Below are 20,282 nucleotides of genomic sequence, written 5' to 3'. Positions count from 1 at the left end.
GGGAAAAGTAGAACTGTAAAGACAGTCTAATGCCAAGATTTAATTTAAGTCTGACAATACTGTTGAAATGAGCAAGGTATACTACATATGCTGAGCAGTATGGGGAAAATCTACCTTGTCCCAATATTATAAAATAAATATAAGTAAGAAACTTGAAAAGCTTTTCAGAATACATTCATGTAAAAAATGAAGGATTTAACCAGGTAAAATATTTAGATTTCTGATTTCATCTCTTTGTTTTCTGATGACAGAAATAAAAGATTACAAAATACAGCTGGTATATAAGAAAAGAAATCAAGATAATTTTTAGTAGCTCTTAAATTTAAGAGGGGCAGATAATCTTTATGTAATATTTAGAAATCCTTGAAAATATCATCAAATTAGGAAAGAAGGAACAAAGCATTATCTTAACACATGATGGTATGTCAAGAAAGAAATATACTATTATTAAACATTGGCCCCGAAGTCAGGTGGCTGGAGTTCAAGTTCCAGCTAAATCACCTAATAGCTGTGTGACATCAGGCACGTCTCTTAATCTCTCATTACAACCAGAAGTTGTTCAATGAGAACTTCATCATGTCTTAGATTTATACTGAATAGCAAATAAAAAAAGGTATTAAAAATCACAGAATGTTATATTTTGCAAAAATTTAAATCAGTGCATTTGACTTAAATTAACAATTTGAAAGTTAACTAAGAAATAGAGGGAATACAGAGTGCCAAGCTAAGGAATTTGGGTTACTGTGTAGGGAAGGAAGCTCAAGAAGCAAAGCAAAAAGGCAGTTTACCAAAAGAGCCTAGAGTAGTCATCAGGGCTATATGACAACCAGAAGGTCACAGTCCCCAAGAGATGGTTTTATCATATTACTAATTTAACAATTTGCCCAGCACTATCTATCTCAAATGTACCTTCTCTTAATTCCCAAAACAACTTTATAGGTTACCCTCCTCTAAGGCAATGCTTGTGACATTCTAAGCTAAGATCTGAGACAACAATAACTATTTGTATATTGCATATATTTCTAAAAACCAAAGACATAAGATCCCACCCAATAAATTAATAATGGCAGCCAAGGCTTATATAGGATGTATGATGTGCCAGACAGTTTTAACAGCTCTACAGGTATCAAATCATTTATAACTCTGAGATAGGTACTATTATTATCCTCATTTTATAAATGAAGAAACTAAGGCACAGGAAGCTTAAGAAACTTCGATCCAAGACTGCCTGACTGGCTCAGTGGTTGAGCATCAACCTATGAACTAAGAGGTCATGGTTCAATTCCCAGTCAGGGCACATGCCTGGGTTGCAGGCTTGATCCCCAGTGTGGGGCATGCAGGAGGCAGCAGGTCAATGATTCTCTCTCATCATTGATGTTTCTATCTCTCTCTCCCTCTGCCTTCCTCTCTGAAATCAATAAAAATATATATAAATTTTTTTAAATAAATAAAAAAGAAATAGGCCAGCCAGTGTGGTTAGTGGTTGAACATCGATCCATGAACCAAGGTTGCAGGCTCAATCCCCAGTAGGGACATGCAGGAGGCAGCCAATCAATGTTTCTCTCTCATCAATGTTTCCATCTCTCTATTCCTTTCCCTTCCTCTCTCTCTAAAATCAATAAAAACATATTTTTTTTAAAAAGAAACTTGGCTAAATGCACATAGCCAAAGGTGGCAGACCTGCAATACAAACACAAACTGTCTACTTCTAGAGCCACACTTTTAGTCACTATATCATCTAGTCTATAGAATTAAAATTGCACAAACCAGGCATTTATCTATATGTAAGAAACCAAACAATTATAAATAAGCACACTATATATATATTTTTTAGCATGTGCAATATCACCTGAGAAAAGTCAAATTCAAATGATTGTTTTACAAAATATGTTTTTCTCACCACATATTTAGGATATCTCAGATGAGTAACTACATCCATAAGAGGTTAGTAAAAATAGTAATAATAATAGAGTCTAAACAAGAAAGTCACTCTAGGGGGGAAATTAATTGAATGGTATGACTACTGTCCTTATCCAGATCTTCTCAAACTCAAAAGAAGTATATTACTATGATAGCACACGTATGTTCAGGCAATTCTTTAAGAGGTCCATGAAAGGATATAACATAAAACCAAACAAGTGCCATGAAATAGAGGCACAAGGCATTTTAGTTAGAATAAAAAATGTCCCAACAGTGAGGATTTGGTTGGTATATTCAATGCAAAGAACAACCAAAGAGTATAAAATTCCCTTCTATGGGAATATTTAAAAATACAGAATTTTTTATCTATATGGAAGTTCATGTTTAATCCTATTTGAAAGCAAGAGAGGTTAGTGTTAGTGACTTAAGTCTTCCTCACCCAGGAATGAATGTCTTAGTTCTACAACCCCCAGCCATTAACCAATCATCCTTTAGTTACCTGGAAACTGAAGATCCTTCACTGTGTCCCAGAACTCAGTCTATGCCAATACAGACAGCAATATTGTGAAGATAACACAGAACAGGGTTTTCACAAAGTGAATTCTATAGCCCTATTCCCAATGGTGAGAAACACAGCAGAACCTTGTGAAAGCAAGACCGTTCTCAGAGGCCCAATCGGCCCTTACTTCAAGAGTCAAGGAACCTCTGCCAAGTAACTTGCCCGTGTGCCTCCTTCACCCCACCCCAATCCCAATTCTTCAGAATAAAAATTTCCAACAAGAACTTTGTGAAATACAAGAGCTAATACTTACATACACACCAAAACAGAAGCAACTTCTCAAAGGAAGATGCTATCCTTAATTAAAGGAAGAAACAATTAGTAAGAGAAAGGGGCAAGATAAAATAGCTCTTATCAATCACAACAGAATTAAATTACTTTTATCCTCCCCTTCTAAATAAGCCTGGAAAAATAAAAGAAGAAAACAATAAAGGATACACTTTCCACTCTGGCTTTTATGAAGTTGGTAAACTATTTTTCCTCTTTATGTCATCTCAAGTGAGCCTACAATTTGGTCCCAGCTTCTGGGAAATCAACTCAACTACCATCCAGGCCTCTTTTCTGGGGTGTCCTTCACCCCACTCATCCAAGTAGTCATTGAATCCTATCTTTCTCCTAAATATTCCTTGAACTTTTCATCCTAGCCTTCCTCCTTTTCTACTCCCACAGCTGCCGCTAGGAAACAGGTCCTCCACTTCTCACCTGGACCTCTCCAATAGCCTTCCTGCTTCCATTCTCACCCCCCTCTTGTCCTCTCCACTGTCCACAATGCTGCAAAACTGATTATGACAGTCCCCTCTATGAGGCTACGCACCAAACTGTTAGCAGTGGTTATTTCTGTTATGTGTTCCTTTTACATTAAAAAAAAGAAGTTTATTATTTCCACTTTACGAACTATTGGGACTCCATTCCATTTAGAATCTATTACTATACTCCACTTCTCCATCAGATTAAAGTTCAAATTCTTTAGCCAGGCATGCAATGATCATACTCAGTCTTTCTCAAATATATTGCCAACCTCCACCTTAAGTACTTACTCTAGCCATCCTGAATTACTTGCTGTGCATTTCTTTATATCATAATTTTATACATTTTGTTTCCCTTGGGTAGAATAGAGATACAATAACCTTGAGTCTGTCCCTAATAATTAACCTGCCTTCCACTAATAGTTATAGTAAGTCATTAATCTAAGAAGAATAAAGAATAAATATACACCATTTCTTCTTCTTTTTCAAATTATAAGATAAAGTTTATTTTAAAAGTTACAGAGGTAGTAGAAGTGAGCCAACTGGGCTGCATGGGCCCAGGAAACAAGTTATAGAAGCAAAAGAAGGGCCCTTGGAGTTTAGGAAAGAGAAAGGCAAAGGCAATGTATACGGGTGGGGGGGAGGAGGAAAGGTGCACCAATATACCTCATCTTGCAGTATGCCATTGTAACCTACAGTCCCACAGTTATACCAACAAACTAAATTTTTTCCTCCTAATCAAGGAAACTGATGCTTTTAAAAGGATAAAATAAAATGATGCTTTGCATCCTTAGCCTAAGAGATGATATGGCAGGAGGCAAAATGGAAAGTGCTAAATTTGGGTAGGAGATGGAAGAGTAGAGGAAAATAGGGCAAGGACTCTGGATAAATTTACAGCACAACTTGTCACAGAGTGGAATAGTTTAATCTGAAGGGTTATAAATCTTTGTATCAAGTAAAAGCATAATTAAGTTAACTTTGAAAATAGTAAGAATGTCTATGCTATTTTCCCTCCTTTTAGTATAAAAATCCAAAAGTTGGCCACTCTAAAAGCACATAATTGGCTTTACCTTCCTTTAGTTTTTTTCTACTATGTAAAAGAACAATCCAATGTAAATTATAGACTATATGCAACTTAATGAGATCTTTTTTTTATTATGAATTATACATAACTCTCTTTCATATCATATAAAACACAGAAATATAACCCAGCCCAGCTGGCGTGGCTCAGTGGTTGAGTGTCAATTCAATCTATAAACCAAAAAGTCACGGTTCAATTCCTAGTCAGGCAGCCAATCAATGATTCTCTCTCACCTCATCTCATCTCTCTCTCTCTCTCTCTCTCTCCCTCCCTCTCTCCCCCCTTCCTCTCAGAAATCAATAAAAATATATTTTTTAAAAAAAGAAATATAACCCAGATTTTTAAAAATATTAAAGCAAACACATGGGGAAAAAATCAAAACTACTCCTTTGTTGATTGTGTAATTGGGTCAAATGAAATAAGCAAACAGCATTACCAATCCAGATTTCTACCTACAGAAATAAATCAATAAAAATATAGGAAAAGAGGATGGGGATAAAGACAATTCAATACATTACAATGATTGAGAAGCAAACCTAAGGATTTTCATACTTTTTTTGTGCTACATTATATAATCTTGGTTCCATTAAAAAGAAGAAAATTATAATGTTCTTTGCTGTAATAATGGTGTTCTGGTTATGCAAGAGAATGTGTTTATTTTTAGGAGATGCATGCTGAAATATTAAAGGTTATAGTGCCATAGTGATTGCATCTTACTTTCAAGTGGTTCACAAATATATATATCCTATATAATAAAAGGGTAATATGCAAATTGACCCTAACAGCTGAACAACTGGGAATGACTGGTCACTATGACACACACTGACCAGCAGGGGGCAGACGCTCAATGCAGGAGCTGCCCCCTGGTGGTCAGTGTGCTCCCACAGGGGGAGCTCTGCTCAGCCACAAGCCAGGCTGACGGCTGCCAGTACAGCGGTGGTGGTGGGAGCCTCTCCCGCCTCCTCAGCAGCGCTAAGGATGTCCGACTGCAGCTAGGCCTGCTCCCGGCTGGCAAGTGGACATCCCCCAAGGGCTCCCAGGCTGCCAGAGGAATGTCTGGCTGCCAGCTTAGGCCCAATCCCCCAGGGAGCGGGCCTAAGCCAGCAGGTGGTCATTCCCCGAAGGGTCCCAGACTGTGAGAGGGCACAGGCCGGTCTGAGGGACCCTCCCGAGTGCACAAATTTTTGTGCACCGGGCCTCTAGTGTGTATATATGTGTGTGTGTGTGTGTGTGTGTGTATATATATACACACACACGATGTATATGCAGATACATTTACAGAAAATCAAATGTAGCAATCTGTTAACTGCTTAATCAGACTCTGGGATGGAAAACTACAGCCTAGGCTAAATCCCGCCATGCCTGTTTTTGTAAATAAACTTTTATTAGAACACTGCCAATGTCCATTCATTTGCCTGTTGTCTATGGCTGCTTTCTCACTACAACTATAGAATTAAGAGTAGTTGTGACAAGGACCACATGGCCTTCAAAACCTAAAATATTTACTGGCCCTTTACAGAAAAAATTTTTTGCTAACTCCCGATCTAGACAATGGATATACAGGTGATCATAGGACTAAGTCTATAAACTTCTCTGTATGTTAGAAAGTATTTATAATCAAAAGTTGAAAATTTTACAATTTTATACATGAATCTTTTGACTTCTCAAGAATTTAGATAAATATAGAAATAGATCATTGCCAAAACCGGTTTGGCTCAGTGGATAGAGCGTCGGCCTGCGGACTGAAAGGTCCCAGGTTCGATTCCGGTCAAGGGCATGTACCTGGGTTGCGGGCACATCCCCAGTGGGGAGTGTGCAGGAGGCAGCTGAATCGATGTTTCTCTCGCATCGATGTTTCTAACTCTCTATCTCTCTCTCTTCCTCTCTGTAAAAAATCAATAAAATATATTTAAAAAAAAAAAAAAAAAGAAATAGATCATTGAAAGAGAGCTTGGACACAATCATAACAATGATATACTAAAAAGTTGTTATGCCATTTTTAGTGCAAAAGGAACAACTTTTTAAGACAGAAACTTGGTGTCTTAAACACTCTTACCCTAATAGGAATTTATCCTATAGAAATACAAAGCATAAAAAGATAAATAGCAGTGTTTGTTATCTGCCAGACACTGGTTGCAAGCACTTCACATGTTATGTCAGGGGTCCTCAAACTACGGCCCGCGGGCCACATGCAAATACAAATATTGTATTTGTTCCCGTTTTGTTTTTTTACTTCAAAATAAGATATGTGCAGTGTGCATAGGAATTTGTTCATAGTTTTTTTTAAACTGTAGTCCGGCCCTGCAACGGTCTGAGGGACAGTGAACTGGCCCCCTGTTTAAAAAGTTTGAGGACCCCTGTATGTAATCCTCACAACAATCCTATCAGGTAAGTACCACTACTATCCCCATTTCACAGATGAGGAAACTAAGACACAGAGTTAATTTGCCCAAGTCACACAGCTAATAAGTGGTATAGCTGGGATTATAAATCTAGATAATACAATTTCAAAGCCCAATCTTTTTTTATATGTAGAAAAGCAATTTATTCCATTACAGTATAAGCACTTACATAGTTAGTCATGGAGGAAAATAGCAGGCCTGCTGTTGAAACATGTCACCCAAAACAGAGATCTATCAAACCAGTGGTCAAGTACTAACTCCTAAAAATAAAAAAGCAACTCTTATCCCAGATTAATTTACTTATAAAAACAAATACAAGCTTATCAATTCACCCTTCTCAACTTAGCTGAATAGTCTACCTCTTTACAACTTGGTAGTCCCAAGTTTTAAAAAAAAAAACCATTTCACATACAGGAAAAAAATAATATGAAAACAGCTCAAGAAATACACTAACGGCGCTAGCTGGTTTGGCTCAGTGGATAGCGTGTCAGCCTGTGGACTGAAAGGTCCCAGGTTTGATTCCAGTCAAGGGCACATGCCTGGGTTGTGGGATCAATCCCCAGTAGGGGGTGTGCAGGAGGCAGCTGATCAATGATTATCTATCATCATTGATATTTCTCTCTCTCCCTCTCTCTTTTTCTCTGAAATCAATAAAAATATACTTTAAAAAAGAAGAAATACACTAACAAGCAAAAATATATGGAAAAGAGGAACACGTAATTTTGACTTAACTCACAAAATTGAGAGGAGACGGGCCTACACAGGAAAATGTGCATCCTGGAAAGTCAGGTGTGAAGATTTTATTTTATTTTGTTGTTGTTAATCATCACCTGAGGATATCTTTCCATTGATTTTTAGAGGGAATGGAAGGGAGGAGGAGAGGCAGAGACAGAGAAACATCAATGTGAGAGACACACATTGATTGTTTGCCTCCCACATGTACCCAGACGGGGACTTGGAATCGAGCCTACAACTGAGGTACGTGCCCTTGACTAGAATCAACGTGGCTGACGCCCTATCCACTGAGCCAAACCGATTAGGGCTATTTTATTTTTATTTTTGTAAAACCTAAGTGATTGCAGAGAAGCAAGCAAGCTTCTAATAAAAAATAACGTCCCATGACTAACAAAATATACCACAAGACATAGAGCAATAGTTTTGGGTTCTGAGAAAAAAAATATCCTTAATATAGAATTCTATATTCAGCCAAACTATCAATCAAGTATGAGGACAAACTACATGCAAGAACTCAGAAAATCTACACATCCTATATGAAAAAGCTACTAAAAATATACATATATTTTTTTAAAAAAAGGAATCCAACAAAATCACACGTGGGATATTAAGAAATACTATTAGCTGAGTATGCCCAGAAGACTTCCATTAGGCCTTAAAACCTAGATTATTTCAAAAAGCACTCATTTAACACGCAAGATTACACTTCCTTCTATAAGGGTCTCAATACCCTAATTCATTCAGCAATAAATAAATTTCATAATCATAATCATAATGATGTTGAACAGTTTCCAAAATTCACTTTTTAGAATCAACCCATAGACAAAAAGCAATGAATAAACCAGGATGCTATAAAAATTACACTTTAAAAATTGGGAGACAGAGAAAAAAAGAGTAAGAGAAATGTGTTACTTTCTTTAACATTCATATCAGGAAGGTCCATATAATATCCTGATAAATTAAGAAAAAGAAATTTAAGTTTATAATTTAAAGTCATAAAAGTGTTCTCCATAAAAAGTTAAAAAAAAAAAAAAAAGGTAAGAAATTTCAAGGTTGAGCCCTAACCGGTTTGGCTCAGTGGATGGAGCATCGGCCTGAGGACTCAAGGGTCCCAGGTTCGATTCCGGTCAAGGGCATGTACCTTGGTTGCGGGCACATCCACAGTGGGGGGTGTGCAGGAGGCAGCTGATCGATGTTTCTCTCTCATCGATGTTTCTAGCTCTCTATCCCTCTCTGTAAAAAATCAATAAAATATATTAAAGAAAGAAATTTCAAGGTTGAGATGGGAAAAGGGAAAATAGAAAGTAGTGAGAATTCACAAAATTGCTCAGCTTTTCTAACATAAAGTCAACAGAAACTGCCTGAAGTGGATAAATCAAGAAACAGAATTATATGTATACTAGAGGCCCAGTGCACAAAATTTTGTGCACTGGAGGGGGGGGCTCAGCCCAGCCTGCACCCTCTCGCAGTCCCAGACCCCTTGCTCCTTACCACCCACCTGCAGCAGAGGCAGGAGAGGATCCCGCCACCACTGCTGGGCTCACCAGCTGTGAGCCTGGCTTCTGGCTGAGCGGTGGTTCCCCCTGTGGGAGCACACTGACCACCAGGGGTCAACTCCTGCACTGAGCTTTTGCCCCCTGGTGGTCAGTGCAGTCCTGCCATTCAGTCGATTTGCATATTAGGGTTTTATTATATAGAACTAGAGGCCCGGTGCACAAAAATTTGTGCACTCGGGGGGGGAAGGGGTTCCCTCAGCCTGGCCTGTGCCCTCTTGCAGTCTGGGACCCCTCGGGAGATAACGACCTGCTGGCTTAGGCCTGCTCTCGGGTGGCAGAAGGCAGGCCCAATCCCTAGGTGCAGCCCCTGGTCGGGCTCAGAGCAGGGCTGATTGGGGAGTTGGGGCGCCGCCCCCTGTCATGCACAGAGCAGGGCGGATTGGGAGGTTGCGATGCCACCCTCAGTCACGCTCAGGGTAGGGCCGATTGGGGGGTTGGGGCACTGCCCCCTGTCACACTCAAGGCAGGGTCGATAGGGAGGTTGCGGCGCCACCCCCTGTCACGCACAGAGCAGGCCCCATCAGGGGGGTTGGGGCTCCATACCCTGTCACTCACAGAGCAGGATCGATCAGGGGGTTGGGGAGCTCCCCCGTCACGCACAGAGCAGGGCTGATCAGGGGGTTGAGGAGCTCCCCCCTGTCACTCACAGAGTAGGGCCGATAGGGGAGTTTGGGCACCGCCCCCTGTCACACACAGAGCAGGGCGGATCAGGGGGTTGGGGCGCCGCCCTCTATCACCCACAGAGCAGGGCCGATCAGGGGGTTGGGGCGCCGCCACTGTCACACTCAGGGCAGGGCCGATGGGGAGGTTATGGCTCTACCCCGTCACACACAGAGCATGGCCCGGGGGGGGGGGGGGGGGGGGGTGTTGGGGCATTGCACCCTGTCACACACAGAGCTGCAGGGTGATCAGGGGGTTGGGGAGCTACCCCCTATCAGGCACAGAGCAGGGCTGATCAGGGGGTTGGGGCGCCTTCCCGTCACGAACAGAGCAGGGCGGATAGGGAGGTTGTGGCCCCGCCCCCGTCACATACAGAGCTGCAGAGCGATCAGGGGGTTTGGTCGCTGCCCCGTCACGCTGATCCCGGTGCCGGGAGGCCTTGCAGCTCTGCTGATCCCGATGCTGGGAGGCATATTACCCTTTTACTATATAGGATAGAGGCCTGGTGCACAGGTGGGGGCCAGATGGTTTGCCCTGAAGGGTGTCTTGGATCAGGGTGGGGGTCCCCACTGGGGTGCCTGGACAGCCTGGATGAGAGGATGATGGCTGTCTGCAGCTAGTCACACCCCCTTCAGGGTGGGGGTCCCCACTGGGGTGCCTGGCCAGCCTGGATGAGGGGATGATGGATGTTTGCAGCTGGTCACACCCCCTTCAGGGTGGGGGTCCCCACTGGGGTGCCTGGCCAGTCTGGGTGAGGGGCTGAGGGCCGTTTTCAGGCTGGCAGGTGACTGAAGCTCCCAACCTGTCCTTTTTTTCTTTTTTTTTTTAATTCTGGGCCAGCTTTAGCTCTGAGGCTTGGCTCCAGCTCTGAGGCCTCGGCTGCTGAAAGCAGGTATCTGGTTTGTTTGGGTTCTATAATTGTAACACTGTTGCAGTCCTGCTCACTCCAGCTCTGAGATCCCGGCTGGCTGAAAGCAGGGATCTGCGTTTGTTCTATAATTAAAACAATGTTGTGGTCCTGCTGGCTGAAGCCCGGATGGCTGAAAGCAGGTTTCTGGGGTTTTGTTTAGCTTCTATATTTGTAACATTGTTTCTTAAACTGCAAGCTCAGAGGCCGGCAGCAGCAGGCGGGGAACGTTGGCTTCCTCCATCACTGAAGCAAGCAAGCCTCCTGTTCGCTTCAAGCTGCCTGGCTGCCGGCCGCCATCTTGGCTGGCAGTTAATTTGCATATCGCCCTGATTAGCCAATGGGAAGGGTAGCGGAGGTACAGCTAATTACCATGTTTCTCTTTTATTAGATAGGATACTTTAAAATTATAATGTTAGGTGCTCGCTTCGGCAGCACATATACTAAAATTGGAACGATACAGAGAAGATTAGCATGGCCCCTGCGCAAGGATGACACGCAAATTCGTGAAGCGTTCCATATTAAAGAAAAAAAATTATAATGGTAAGCACCAGCAAAACTTTAAACACAAACAGTTAACACTAGTTTCCTTTGAGAAGTGAAGGAGGCTTGGGAGTGGACAATAAGAAAGCTTTTACTTTTAAGTACAATTGTACTGTTGGAGTTTTTTTAAATCGTGTGCTACTATTATCTGAGAAAATTTAATAGCATAAAAACATTTCTATTTTGATACAAATATGCTATAAAAATCAAAAAGTTGCTGAGAAATTAGTTAACAGAACTCTGACTTTCTAAGTTACACAAGCTCACATTATACACAGAGTGGGGCAAAAGTAGGTTTACAGTTATGAATAAACGAAATGCAAAATTTATTCTTGTATTATTTTTTAATTATTGTATTATTTTCCATATGAATAACTGTAAACCTACAATGTATAACTTTTTTGCCCTACAATGTATAACTTTTCAGAAGGAAGGTCAATTTTTTTTAATTTGCATCTAAATCCAAAACAATAGGTTTCACTCAGTATTTAAATAACTCTTAAAATGAAACTACAATTACATTGCAAAAGGAAAAGGGGAAGAGGAAACAAACTTTTGTAAGAAGTAACATACTTTGTGCCTCAAACTGCTTGGTACTTTTACGGGGAACGTTGGCTTCCTCCATCACTGAAGCAAGCAAGCCTCCTGTTCGCTTCAAGCTGCCTGGCTGCCGGCCGCCATCTTGGCTGGCAGTTAATTTGCATATCGCCCTGATTAGCCAATGGGAAGGGTAGCGGAGGTACAGCTAATTACCATGTTTCTCTTTTTAATTTGCATCTAAAATTTTAACTTTCTACAGAAAGAGGCAATTAACCCACCTATAAGGCCAAAATTTTGCCTTATTTTTTTTTAACAGCCGTGGACTTACCTTTCTGTCCTAATGTAAATATCTACAAATATTTGCCAAACAGTTTGCCATGACAGGTTTTGGTCTGTGGTCACAGAAGAAAACTAGGGTAGCTGGCATATTTGGTAATCCAAGCTATCTGCTAATCACATTCATCTTGGTAACTGAGATCATCAACCACAAAGTCTCACTGAAATAATATTTTTTTTTTTTTTATATTTTATTGACTTTTTACAGAGAGGAAGGGAGAGAGATAGTTAGAAACATCGATGAGAGAGAAACATCGATCAGCTGCCTCCTGCACATCTCCTACTGGGGATGTGCCCGCAACCAAGGTACATGCCCTTGACCGAAATCGAACCCGGGACCTTTCAGTCCGCAGGCCGACGCTCTATCCTCTGAGCCAAACCGGTCTCGGCTGAAATAATATTTTTAAATAGAAAATGCATAACAGGTTAAAGCCTCTATAGGGAGGGTGTGTTTTTCCTTCAGAAAGACTTCATATATTAGAAATTCACAACATTTTAAAAGAATAGCAATTATTTGAGGATTTCACAGGTTTTTATTTCTCTTTGATCAATCACCGACTTCTGGATAAGAACTCAAACCCTCAATAAAAACTACTGCTGCACACTTGTATCCTGAATTACATCCTGTCGTCTCTCTTGAGACTCTCTTTTATCCTGCACAATGCATGCTCAAAACAGCTATTACAGGAACTGTTGGACCATCAGCTATTTATAAATGGTCAAAAATCTTTAAATAGCTTTGTCAGCTACCTCTTTATGGTTCTAGACCAAAAAAACTACCTGATTTTAAAGACACAGTCACACTAGTACTTAAAAAGATTTAAATGCTCTCTGAAAAACAACTGTCTTGTTCTTTTGTTTTGGAATCCAAAAGCAGCACTAACATCACACAGTCACAACATGACAAGATAAGGAACAAGTTAATCTTTAAAAACATTAGCCAAACACTCTGACTCTATTCATTTACCACCAAGAAAACTTCAAATTCTAATGTACTGCCTAAGTCTTCTATATTGATGCTTAAATTTCACTGCACTACTTGAGCATTTTACAAAACTAATACACAATTTAACATATTAATTTCTTTATCCAGCATATCCAGTTCAAAAATATAGTACACTAAAGTAAAAATTCTTAATTCATCAAAAATCTTCCCTGCCCATTGGCCTGCCCAAGGTTGATTCCCAGTCAAGGGCACATACCTGGGTTGCAGGTTCAATCCTCTGCCCTGCTTTTCGGAGGTGGGGGGCAGGCAATCAATCAATGTGTCTCTCTCACATCCATGTCTGTAGGTTGGTCTCTCTCTCTCTCTCTCTCTCTCTCTCTCTCTCTCTCTTCCTTCCTCCCCTCCTTCCCACTCTCTCTAAAAAGCAATGGGAAAAAATATCCTCTGGTAAGGATTAAAAAAAAAAACACCTCCCCATAAGTCTGTCTACTTTTTGCCTATCGAAAACTCAGAGACATACCTTTCCCATGCTGCTAAACCAGTAACGTTCACTTCCTACAGCAAACTAATGATTTAGAACTCATTTTTATGTACTAATAATTATTTTTAAAGCCATAACATTTCTCTTCTTTATTCTCAGCTCCCTGTCTCTAGTCTTTGAAAATTTTTATTTCATACAGCACCATATTAAGCAAATCATTTCAAGCCATTACTTCCAAGGGTAAACAACTTCTAGGAATTTAATTTACAGCTATACTAATACACACAAAATACTGTGCCTACTAGGATATTCACTGCAGTGTTAGTACTAGCAAAAGACTGGAGAGGACCTAAATGTCCATCAAGAAGAACAAATTCAATAGAATACAATGAAACTATTAAGAGGAACTAGGCATTGCAGTACATAAGATACATAATAATCTTCCAGCTATATTTAAGGTTAAAAACTAGAGAGAAAAACGTGTACTACCATTTATCATCAAACTCACAGCCCCCAAGAAAACCTCTCTAAAAAGAAAAAACAAGTTGCTTCTAGAAAGGAGAAAAGGTAAAAGGAAAATTACATTACATTATATATCTTTTTGTGCACGTGCATTTATTACGCATTCTTTTTTGTTTTTTGTTTTTTTACAAAATGTTTTTTGAAAAAGTAATCAGATACCCTTGATTCCACTCACAAAATGAGTTTTCCAGTTCCAATATTGGTTTGCTTTATCAAACAATTTCAGCCTCAAATTTTCACCTATAACTTGAAAGGCATCTTTCCTATTTCATTTGTCCTCACGGTCATTTACACATTTTTATTAAAAGGTCACTCCATGGATTTGAGAATTATGTGTTGCTAAACCACTCATTGCAAAAACTCTAAACCTGTGCATTCCAATATTATTGCTACTAGCCACTTTCTCAGACACACTAATCATGTCTCTTGAGCCACATGTGACTAGTGGCTACCATATTCGACAGCACAAATGTGTTCTCATCAGAACACATAATAACATCACTGCTCTAATCAAAGGATTGGCAAACTAGTCTGCAGGGCCAAATCCAGCCCATCACCTGTTTTTGTAAATAAAGTTTTACTTACAAAACACAGCCATTCTAATTTGTATTTGTTTATATATTATCTGTTGATACGTTGGCACTACAATAGCAGATTCAAGTAATTGCAACATAGAAAGTATGGCCCACAAAGCCTAAAATATGCAGCATTAGCCTCTTTACAGAAATCTGTCAACCACTGCTCAATTTCATTGAAAAGAATATTTATTTCCTCTGGGCCTCAAAAATAAAGTTTTGAAGGCTTGCAATGCATAAATGAAGAACCAATTAAACATATACCAATGCCTACTTGATTCACTAAGTGCTACTTAACTTTTTAACATATATCCATATCAAAAAAGTCCTAAAATGTTTGAACGCTGACATTTTCTAAGCATCTCTATAAAATAGGTACTAAAAGCACAGAAGATAGATAACTGCAGTCTAGATCCTTTAGAAGAGCTGGCATAAAGACCAAAAAATGCCTAGTAATTCAAAAAAATTCACCTATGCTCCTTATCAATCTATTGTTTCAACTGTCTTGAAAAGCACCATATAATTTCTTAGAACAAAAATTACACTAGACCTAGTTAGTGCTACAGAAATATTTATATTTAACCATGTATCTCATGCAACACCACTAAATTTCAGGCTTTCAAAATTATTACTAAAAATATCAGGGATTCATGTTCACCAATTCAGGGCATTTTTTAAATTAAATACAAATTTTGAGAGTGCAGTATCTGTCCAACCCTGTGATCACACATTTGTAGCTATTAGTTGAAGGGGCAGATAAATATCACTTACAGAGCTATTATACACATAAGAATAGAGGGACAGAAGCACAGCTAACGAGTATACTGGGTGAATAAGGGGAGGCTTCTAAAAGAAAAAATATTTAAATTGGAGCATAAGCAGGAGTTTGCCAGGTCTATGGGGTAAGAGGAAGAGAGAGGGAGGAATGGTAGAGCAACACCACTCTAATTTCAATATAGAAAAAAGAAAATGAAACATGAAAAACTTAGCAAGTCCTAAAAAATGAGTAGTTCAATGCTACAGAAGCATATGGCTTGAACACACTGGAAAAAAAAGAGGGAGTTGGTGGCAGTGTAAAGACTGTGAAGACTAAAGGCTTTAGGATCTGAATGCAAATACTTTTACATGCCAAACTAAGGAATTAAGATTGGATGTGACTGTATGAGACACAGAGAATGTATAGTTTTTCCAATAAGAGATATGACATGACTTATTTTATTTTGTACGAAAATGACACTGGCAGCAACTTTGATCTTGGGTAACAGTGAGGAAAGACTAATGGCTGAGACCAATCAGCTACTGTGCAAATCAGAAGATGACCAAAAGTAGTGACAGTGAGGATGAAGAGAAACCAGATGAAGAGAATCAGTGATAGAATCCAGAGGCCAGCATGCCTACTTTTTAAAAATGTCCCTCATATGTGATTATTTTCCCTTTTCCATATTCTTTGGTATAGCTGTATCCTTTGAATGGAAAAAGTTTATATAATACGTTTGTCAAAACTGAAGGCCTTTTTTTGTTTCTCCTCCCATGGTATTAGGATGGAAAAGACATTAGAAATGCAGTAATTCAGAGTCAAGAGATCTGGACTTCAGGTTGTCTCTGCTGAGACTGTGGGCATAACGATTAACTTCTAAAAGCTTTGATTTTATCATTTGTAAAAAGAGGAAATTAGAAAAGATGATCTGAAACTCTTGAAAGTTCTAAAATGCTATGATCATACTGATACATCTTTAATTTTCAGGTCTCCAAAAAAATGCAAACACAATCATCTATTTAACTACCAACCAAATGTGAAAAATCCATCAAAACCAGGCAAACACTATTCTATTATTTACCTACTCCATTTATTTGTAGAAGGTTCCATGGCATACATTAAGACATATAGTCATCAACTACTCATCTAAAACCGTAACTCTGTAAGACTTCTCTGTCAGCCATTTCACTTTCAATTACTAAGTATCTTTCAAAAACATCTCCAAAAAGGAGCATTCTTTTATTGGAGTGGTTCAAAAGACTAAATGAATGTCTGCAAAGTTGAATAGTAGTATTGTTGGGTACAAGTTTTCAGACATAACACTATCCTATGGAATCATGTTTGTCTGAACCTCTTACTGACAAAGAACTTTTTAACAATATTCCTTTATCAATCAAAACAAAAAGTGTTTCAAACTTGAGAAATATGGTCTCAAGATTTGTAACCATAACCTATTGTGACTTTTTACTGTTAAAAGAAAAACTGTATCACAAATTCTTCTCATACTAAAACATATAGAAATATTCTGAATTTGTTTCTCTTCAAGAATAAATTTTTAACCTGATTTTTTTTAAAAAGTTGGGTGGAAAGATTCTCTTTCATCAAAACAAAAAGATGGAACAAATAAAATTTAAAGGTGAAAAACTCAGATGTAAATCTTGCATTTTGCAGTCTGTTCTAAATTTATGTAGCATAATTAATATAGTCTAACTTAAAAGTTATGTATTTCAAAGAAAATAAAATTCTAAGGTTTTATAAACTGTAATATTAAACTATAAATAGAGGCTTTTCAAATTATGTTTTATGCTACATTAGTTCTTCTAAAGACCTGAACAATTTATTGGTTGTACAGTATACTACACTATATATACACTAGAGTAATTTCTCTTTAAGGTATCCATGTGATTTTTCTTGCTCCCTAAAATAGAATTACACATTTTTCTGAGTTAACCAAAATAAATTCTGGAAAGAGCTAAACTGTTATTTACCATGATCAGAGTATAAAATCCTTTACTATGCAAATCCGTATAATAACATTGGTTCTCAACCTTCCTAATGCCGCGACCTTTTAATACAGTTCCTCATGTTGTGGTGACCCCAATTTCATTGTTACAATTGAACGTAATTAAAGCATAGTGATTAATCACAAAAACAATATGTAATTATGTATGTTTTTTCCGATGGTCTTAGGCAACCCCTGTGAAAGGGTCGTTCGACCCCCAAAGGGGTCGCGACCCACAGGTTGAGAACCGCTGGTTTAGAACATCACTAAACATTTTTTCTTTCAAACTGCTGGTATCAATGAACATCAAAATGAACCTGACATAACCCACAAGGGATGTGGAAGTGTAGCTTAAATTTCAACTAGACCTTTGGTCCAAGAAAGAAATCCTTTACTTTGACTTTTCTTACATGTAAGAAATATAGTGATTAAAAACTAATGCTTTCAAAAAAAAATAAAAGGAAAACTAATGCTTTCAGATCCTGAAAGTTTTCTTTAAAGCATAATATTTTGAAAATACACAAACTGATCTTTACTAAAGAACCTCCATTAATCCTAGTCAAACAAATTTCACGCAAGAAAAAAGTGTATTCGACTCAAAAACTTTATTAGAGGGAAATATTTTAAAAGAAGAAATAGAAGCAGGAATTAAATTATCTGTTTTTGTTGTAGCTCATGCTATTCAAATACAATTCAGAAGCGGAATTTTTAACTTTTCTCAAAAGTTGCCTGCTATTTTAACCAAAAAAAAAAATCAAAAAACATTTTTTTTGAAATTCCAGATCAAGTATATTACAAAGTTAGCATGAGTATGAAAAACAGCACATCTGGTTTGTTTTGTAATGTCAATGTCCAATTAGGACAATTAGACGTAGATTCCCCCAGAACAACGTTGTAACAAGTAAAGTGGATAATCCAAAAACAAAATACAAGTCAATTACAGTACCTCAAAGACACCTGGCAATTAACTAAAAGAATTCGAGAAAAAAAAAGCTTATAAACAACTGAATACTATGGGGCCCATTCAGTTATAACAAGAGAAGAAATTATTTACTATTATACAGTAACTTATAATTTTCACGTTTCATGATAAAGCAACTTATAACGTGTGCCTTTTCATTCCCTGTATGAAATTAGCACACACCTACGCACTACCTAGAGTCCATGTAGCCACCATTCCAATGACAACAAGGTGCACAGAACGACAAGCAGCTCTTCAAACTTACTGATGTCACTGTGACTGACATGGCTTATTCAGAAAGGTTCCGCCGAGAGCCTAAAGCAAATCTTCCGTACAGTGAGACCATGTTTGAAGGCTAAGAGGGGCAGGCTCTCGTTCTGGGGCAGGGCAATTCCTGCCAGGATGGGCAAGGAGGTGAGGATGGCAGGGAGCGGGTCCCCCCTGTCCCGCAGCGCCAGCCCAAGCCCTCCAGGACCAGGGAGAGGCGTCCTCAATGGTACATTATCCAGCTCGCCTTCCCCTAAGTCGGAGAACAATCAGCAAGGGCTTCCTAAGGGGTTCCTTCAGGTCCCCCTCAACTCCCAGGAAAACAAAGGTTCGGCCCAGAACTGTATCGCTCCGCATTCCGTTCTGGATCACGGGGGCTCGAAAACCCCGGCCCGCAGTCCTGTGGCCGAGGATGGCGCGGAGGACCTCGGAGAACCCACGGCGGGGCAATGAGTTACCAGAGAACTGGGCGAACTCTTCCATTCCGCGGGCCAAATGCGGCTCCGCTCTCAGGGGACCCCACATTCGAAGGAAGGTGCGGAGCCCCGAACGGGAGAAAGCTCATCCGGGGAGGGGTCGAGAAACCGCCGGGTAGCCGGCAGGGACGGAGGACCTGCGCTGAAGGGCCATGGGCTGGCCGGCCCCACGGGCGGCGGTGCCCCGCGGGTCGGACCCGCCAGGCTGTCTGGGACGCCGGCGCTCGGCCGCCCGACGGGCTCTCCGCGAGGTTTCAAACCGCCGCCCCCGGAAGGCGCCCAGCCGATTGGAAGTTCCATAACGACCGTCACCAGCCCAGGGCCCGCGCGGCAACTCCTCGGCGGAGCTCTCCGCCCTCCGCGTCTCCCCAGGAGCCCAGACCCCACAAACTCCACCTCCGATCGGACCCCAACTCGGGTCCCGCCGCCAGCTCCTCGCACGCGGAAATCTCCCTCCCCGACGGGGCCGACGCCCCCCGACCAAGCTGCGCCGCGAGAGTTCGAGGGGCGCGACGGGGCCGCACGGGGGGATGGGGGGGCGGGCAGAACCCGCGTCCCTCCGAGTCCGTCCCAGGACGCGGCGCCGCGACCACCTCCGCCTCGCCCCTCGGGCACGGCCGGGCTCCGACCCACCCTCCCCGCGCGCTGGCGGGCAGGGCGAGGACCCGAGCCAGCCTACTCCCCCGCCCCAGCTCTTACCCATCTTTCCGCCTCGCCTTGTAGACGTGCCCGTAGGTGCCGCGTCCCACTTTGCACCCTTCGTACTCAAACAAATCCTCCACCCGCTCCCGCTCCGCCGCCAGCTTCGCCTTGAAATCATAATCCATTGTCTGCTTCCCCCATAGAGGCACCGGGACGCGGGGGCCGCCGCTCAGTCCCTCCTCCTCCTCCCCCCCGCGACCGCCGCTCCACTTCTCCAACAGCCGCCAGTCGGGCGCGCGCACACGCGCACGACACCGGCCGCCCCGCGGTCCGCCTTCAGCAGGGGATTCCTCGGCGGTCCCCGCAGCCACCTCCTCCTCCTCCTCCGCGGCGGTGGCGGCAGCTCCAGCAGACACCCCCAATCCCGCCTCCCCCCTTCATTTCCTTGTTTTGGAACCTGGTGGGCCGCGCCGCGGCTTCCTCGAGCTCATTAACAAACCAGCCCTCCCTCCCCGAAGTCGCGAAGGCTCTTGGGAAATGTAGTTCAGGCGGCGCCAGGAGCACTTGAGTTCCAGCAGAACAAAAAAATACAACTCCCAGGTTGCCTTGCGTCACTACAGCCTCGCCCCCACAAGGCATGCACGCCTGCGCACTGGAGCTGTCCCACC

At 41.1% G+C, this 20,282-nt stretch overlaps 1 protein-coding gene and 1 non-coding gene across 3 annotated transcripts in view; one reads left to right on the top strand and one right to left on the bottom strand.

The window, feature by feature from the left end:
- CDK19 (cyclin dependent kinase 19) overlaps positions 1-20,079 on the bottom strand; it is a 125,632-nt gene extending 105,553 nt beyond the window's left edge. For both annotated transcript variants that reach the window (XM_070417908.1, XM_070417909.1), the window contains exon 1: positions 19,672-20,079. In XM_070417908.1, the coding sequence (XP_070274009.1) occupies positions 19,672-19,799 (128 nt within the window). In that variant the 5' untranslated portion in view covers positions 19,800-20,079. The remainder of the gene's footprint in view (positions 1-19,671) is intronic.
- LOC139013427 (U6 spliceosomal RNA) lies at positions 10,986-11,092 on the top strand. The gene has a single exon (XR_011472060.1). It is a non-coding gene; the product is annotated as a U6 spliceosomal RNA (small nuclear RNA).
- Positions 20,080-20,282: the final 203 nt, after the last annotated feature.

Source organism: Myotis yumanensis, unplaced genomic scaffold, assembly GCF_028538775.1.
Source record: "Myotis yumanensis isolate MYYU_CA2020_CCGP unplaced genomic scaffold, mMyoYum1.0.hap1 SCAF_6, whole genome shotgun sequence".
In the NCBI taxonomy this organism is placed as follows: domain Eukaryota; kingdom Metazoa; phylum Chordata; class Mammalia; order Chiroptera; family Vespertilionidae; genus Myotis; species Myotis yumanensis.
Note: the sequence above shows the minus strand (reverse complement) of the source record. Positions and strands in the feature narration are given on the sequence as shown.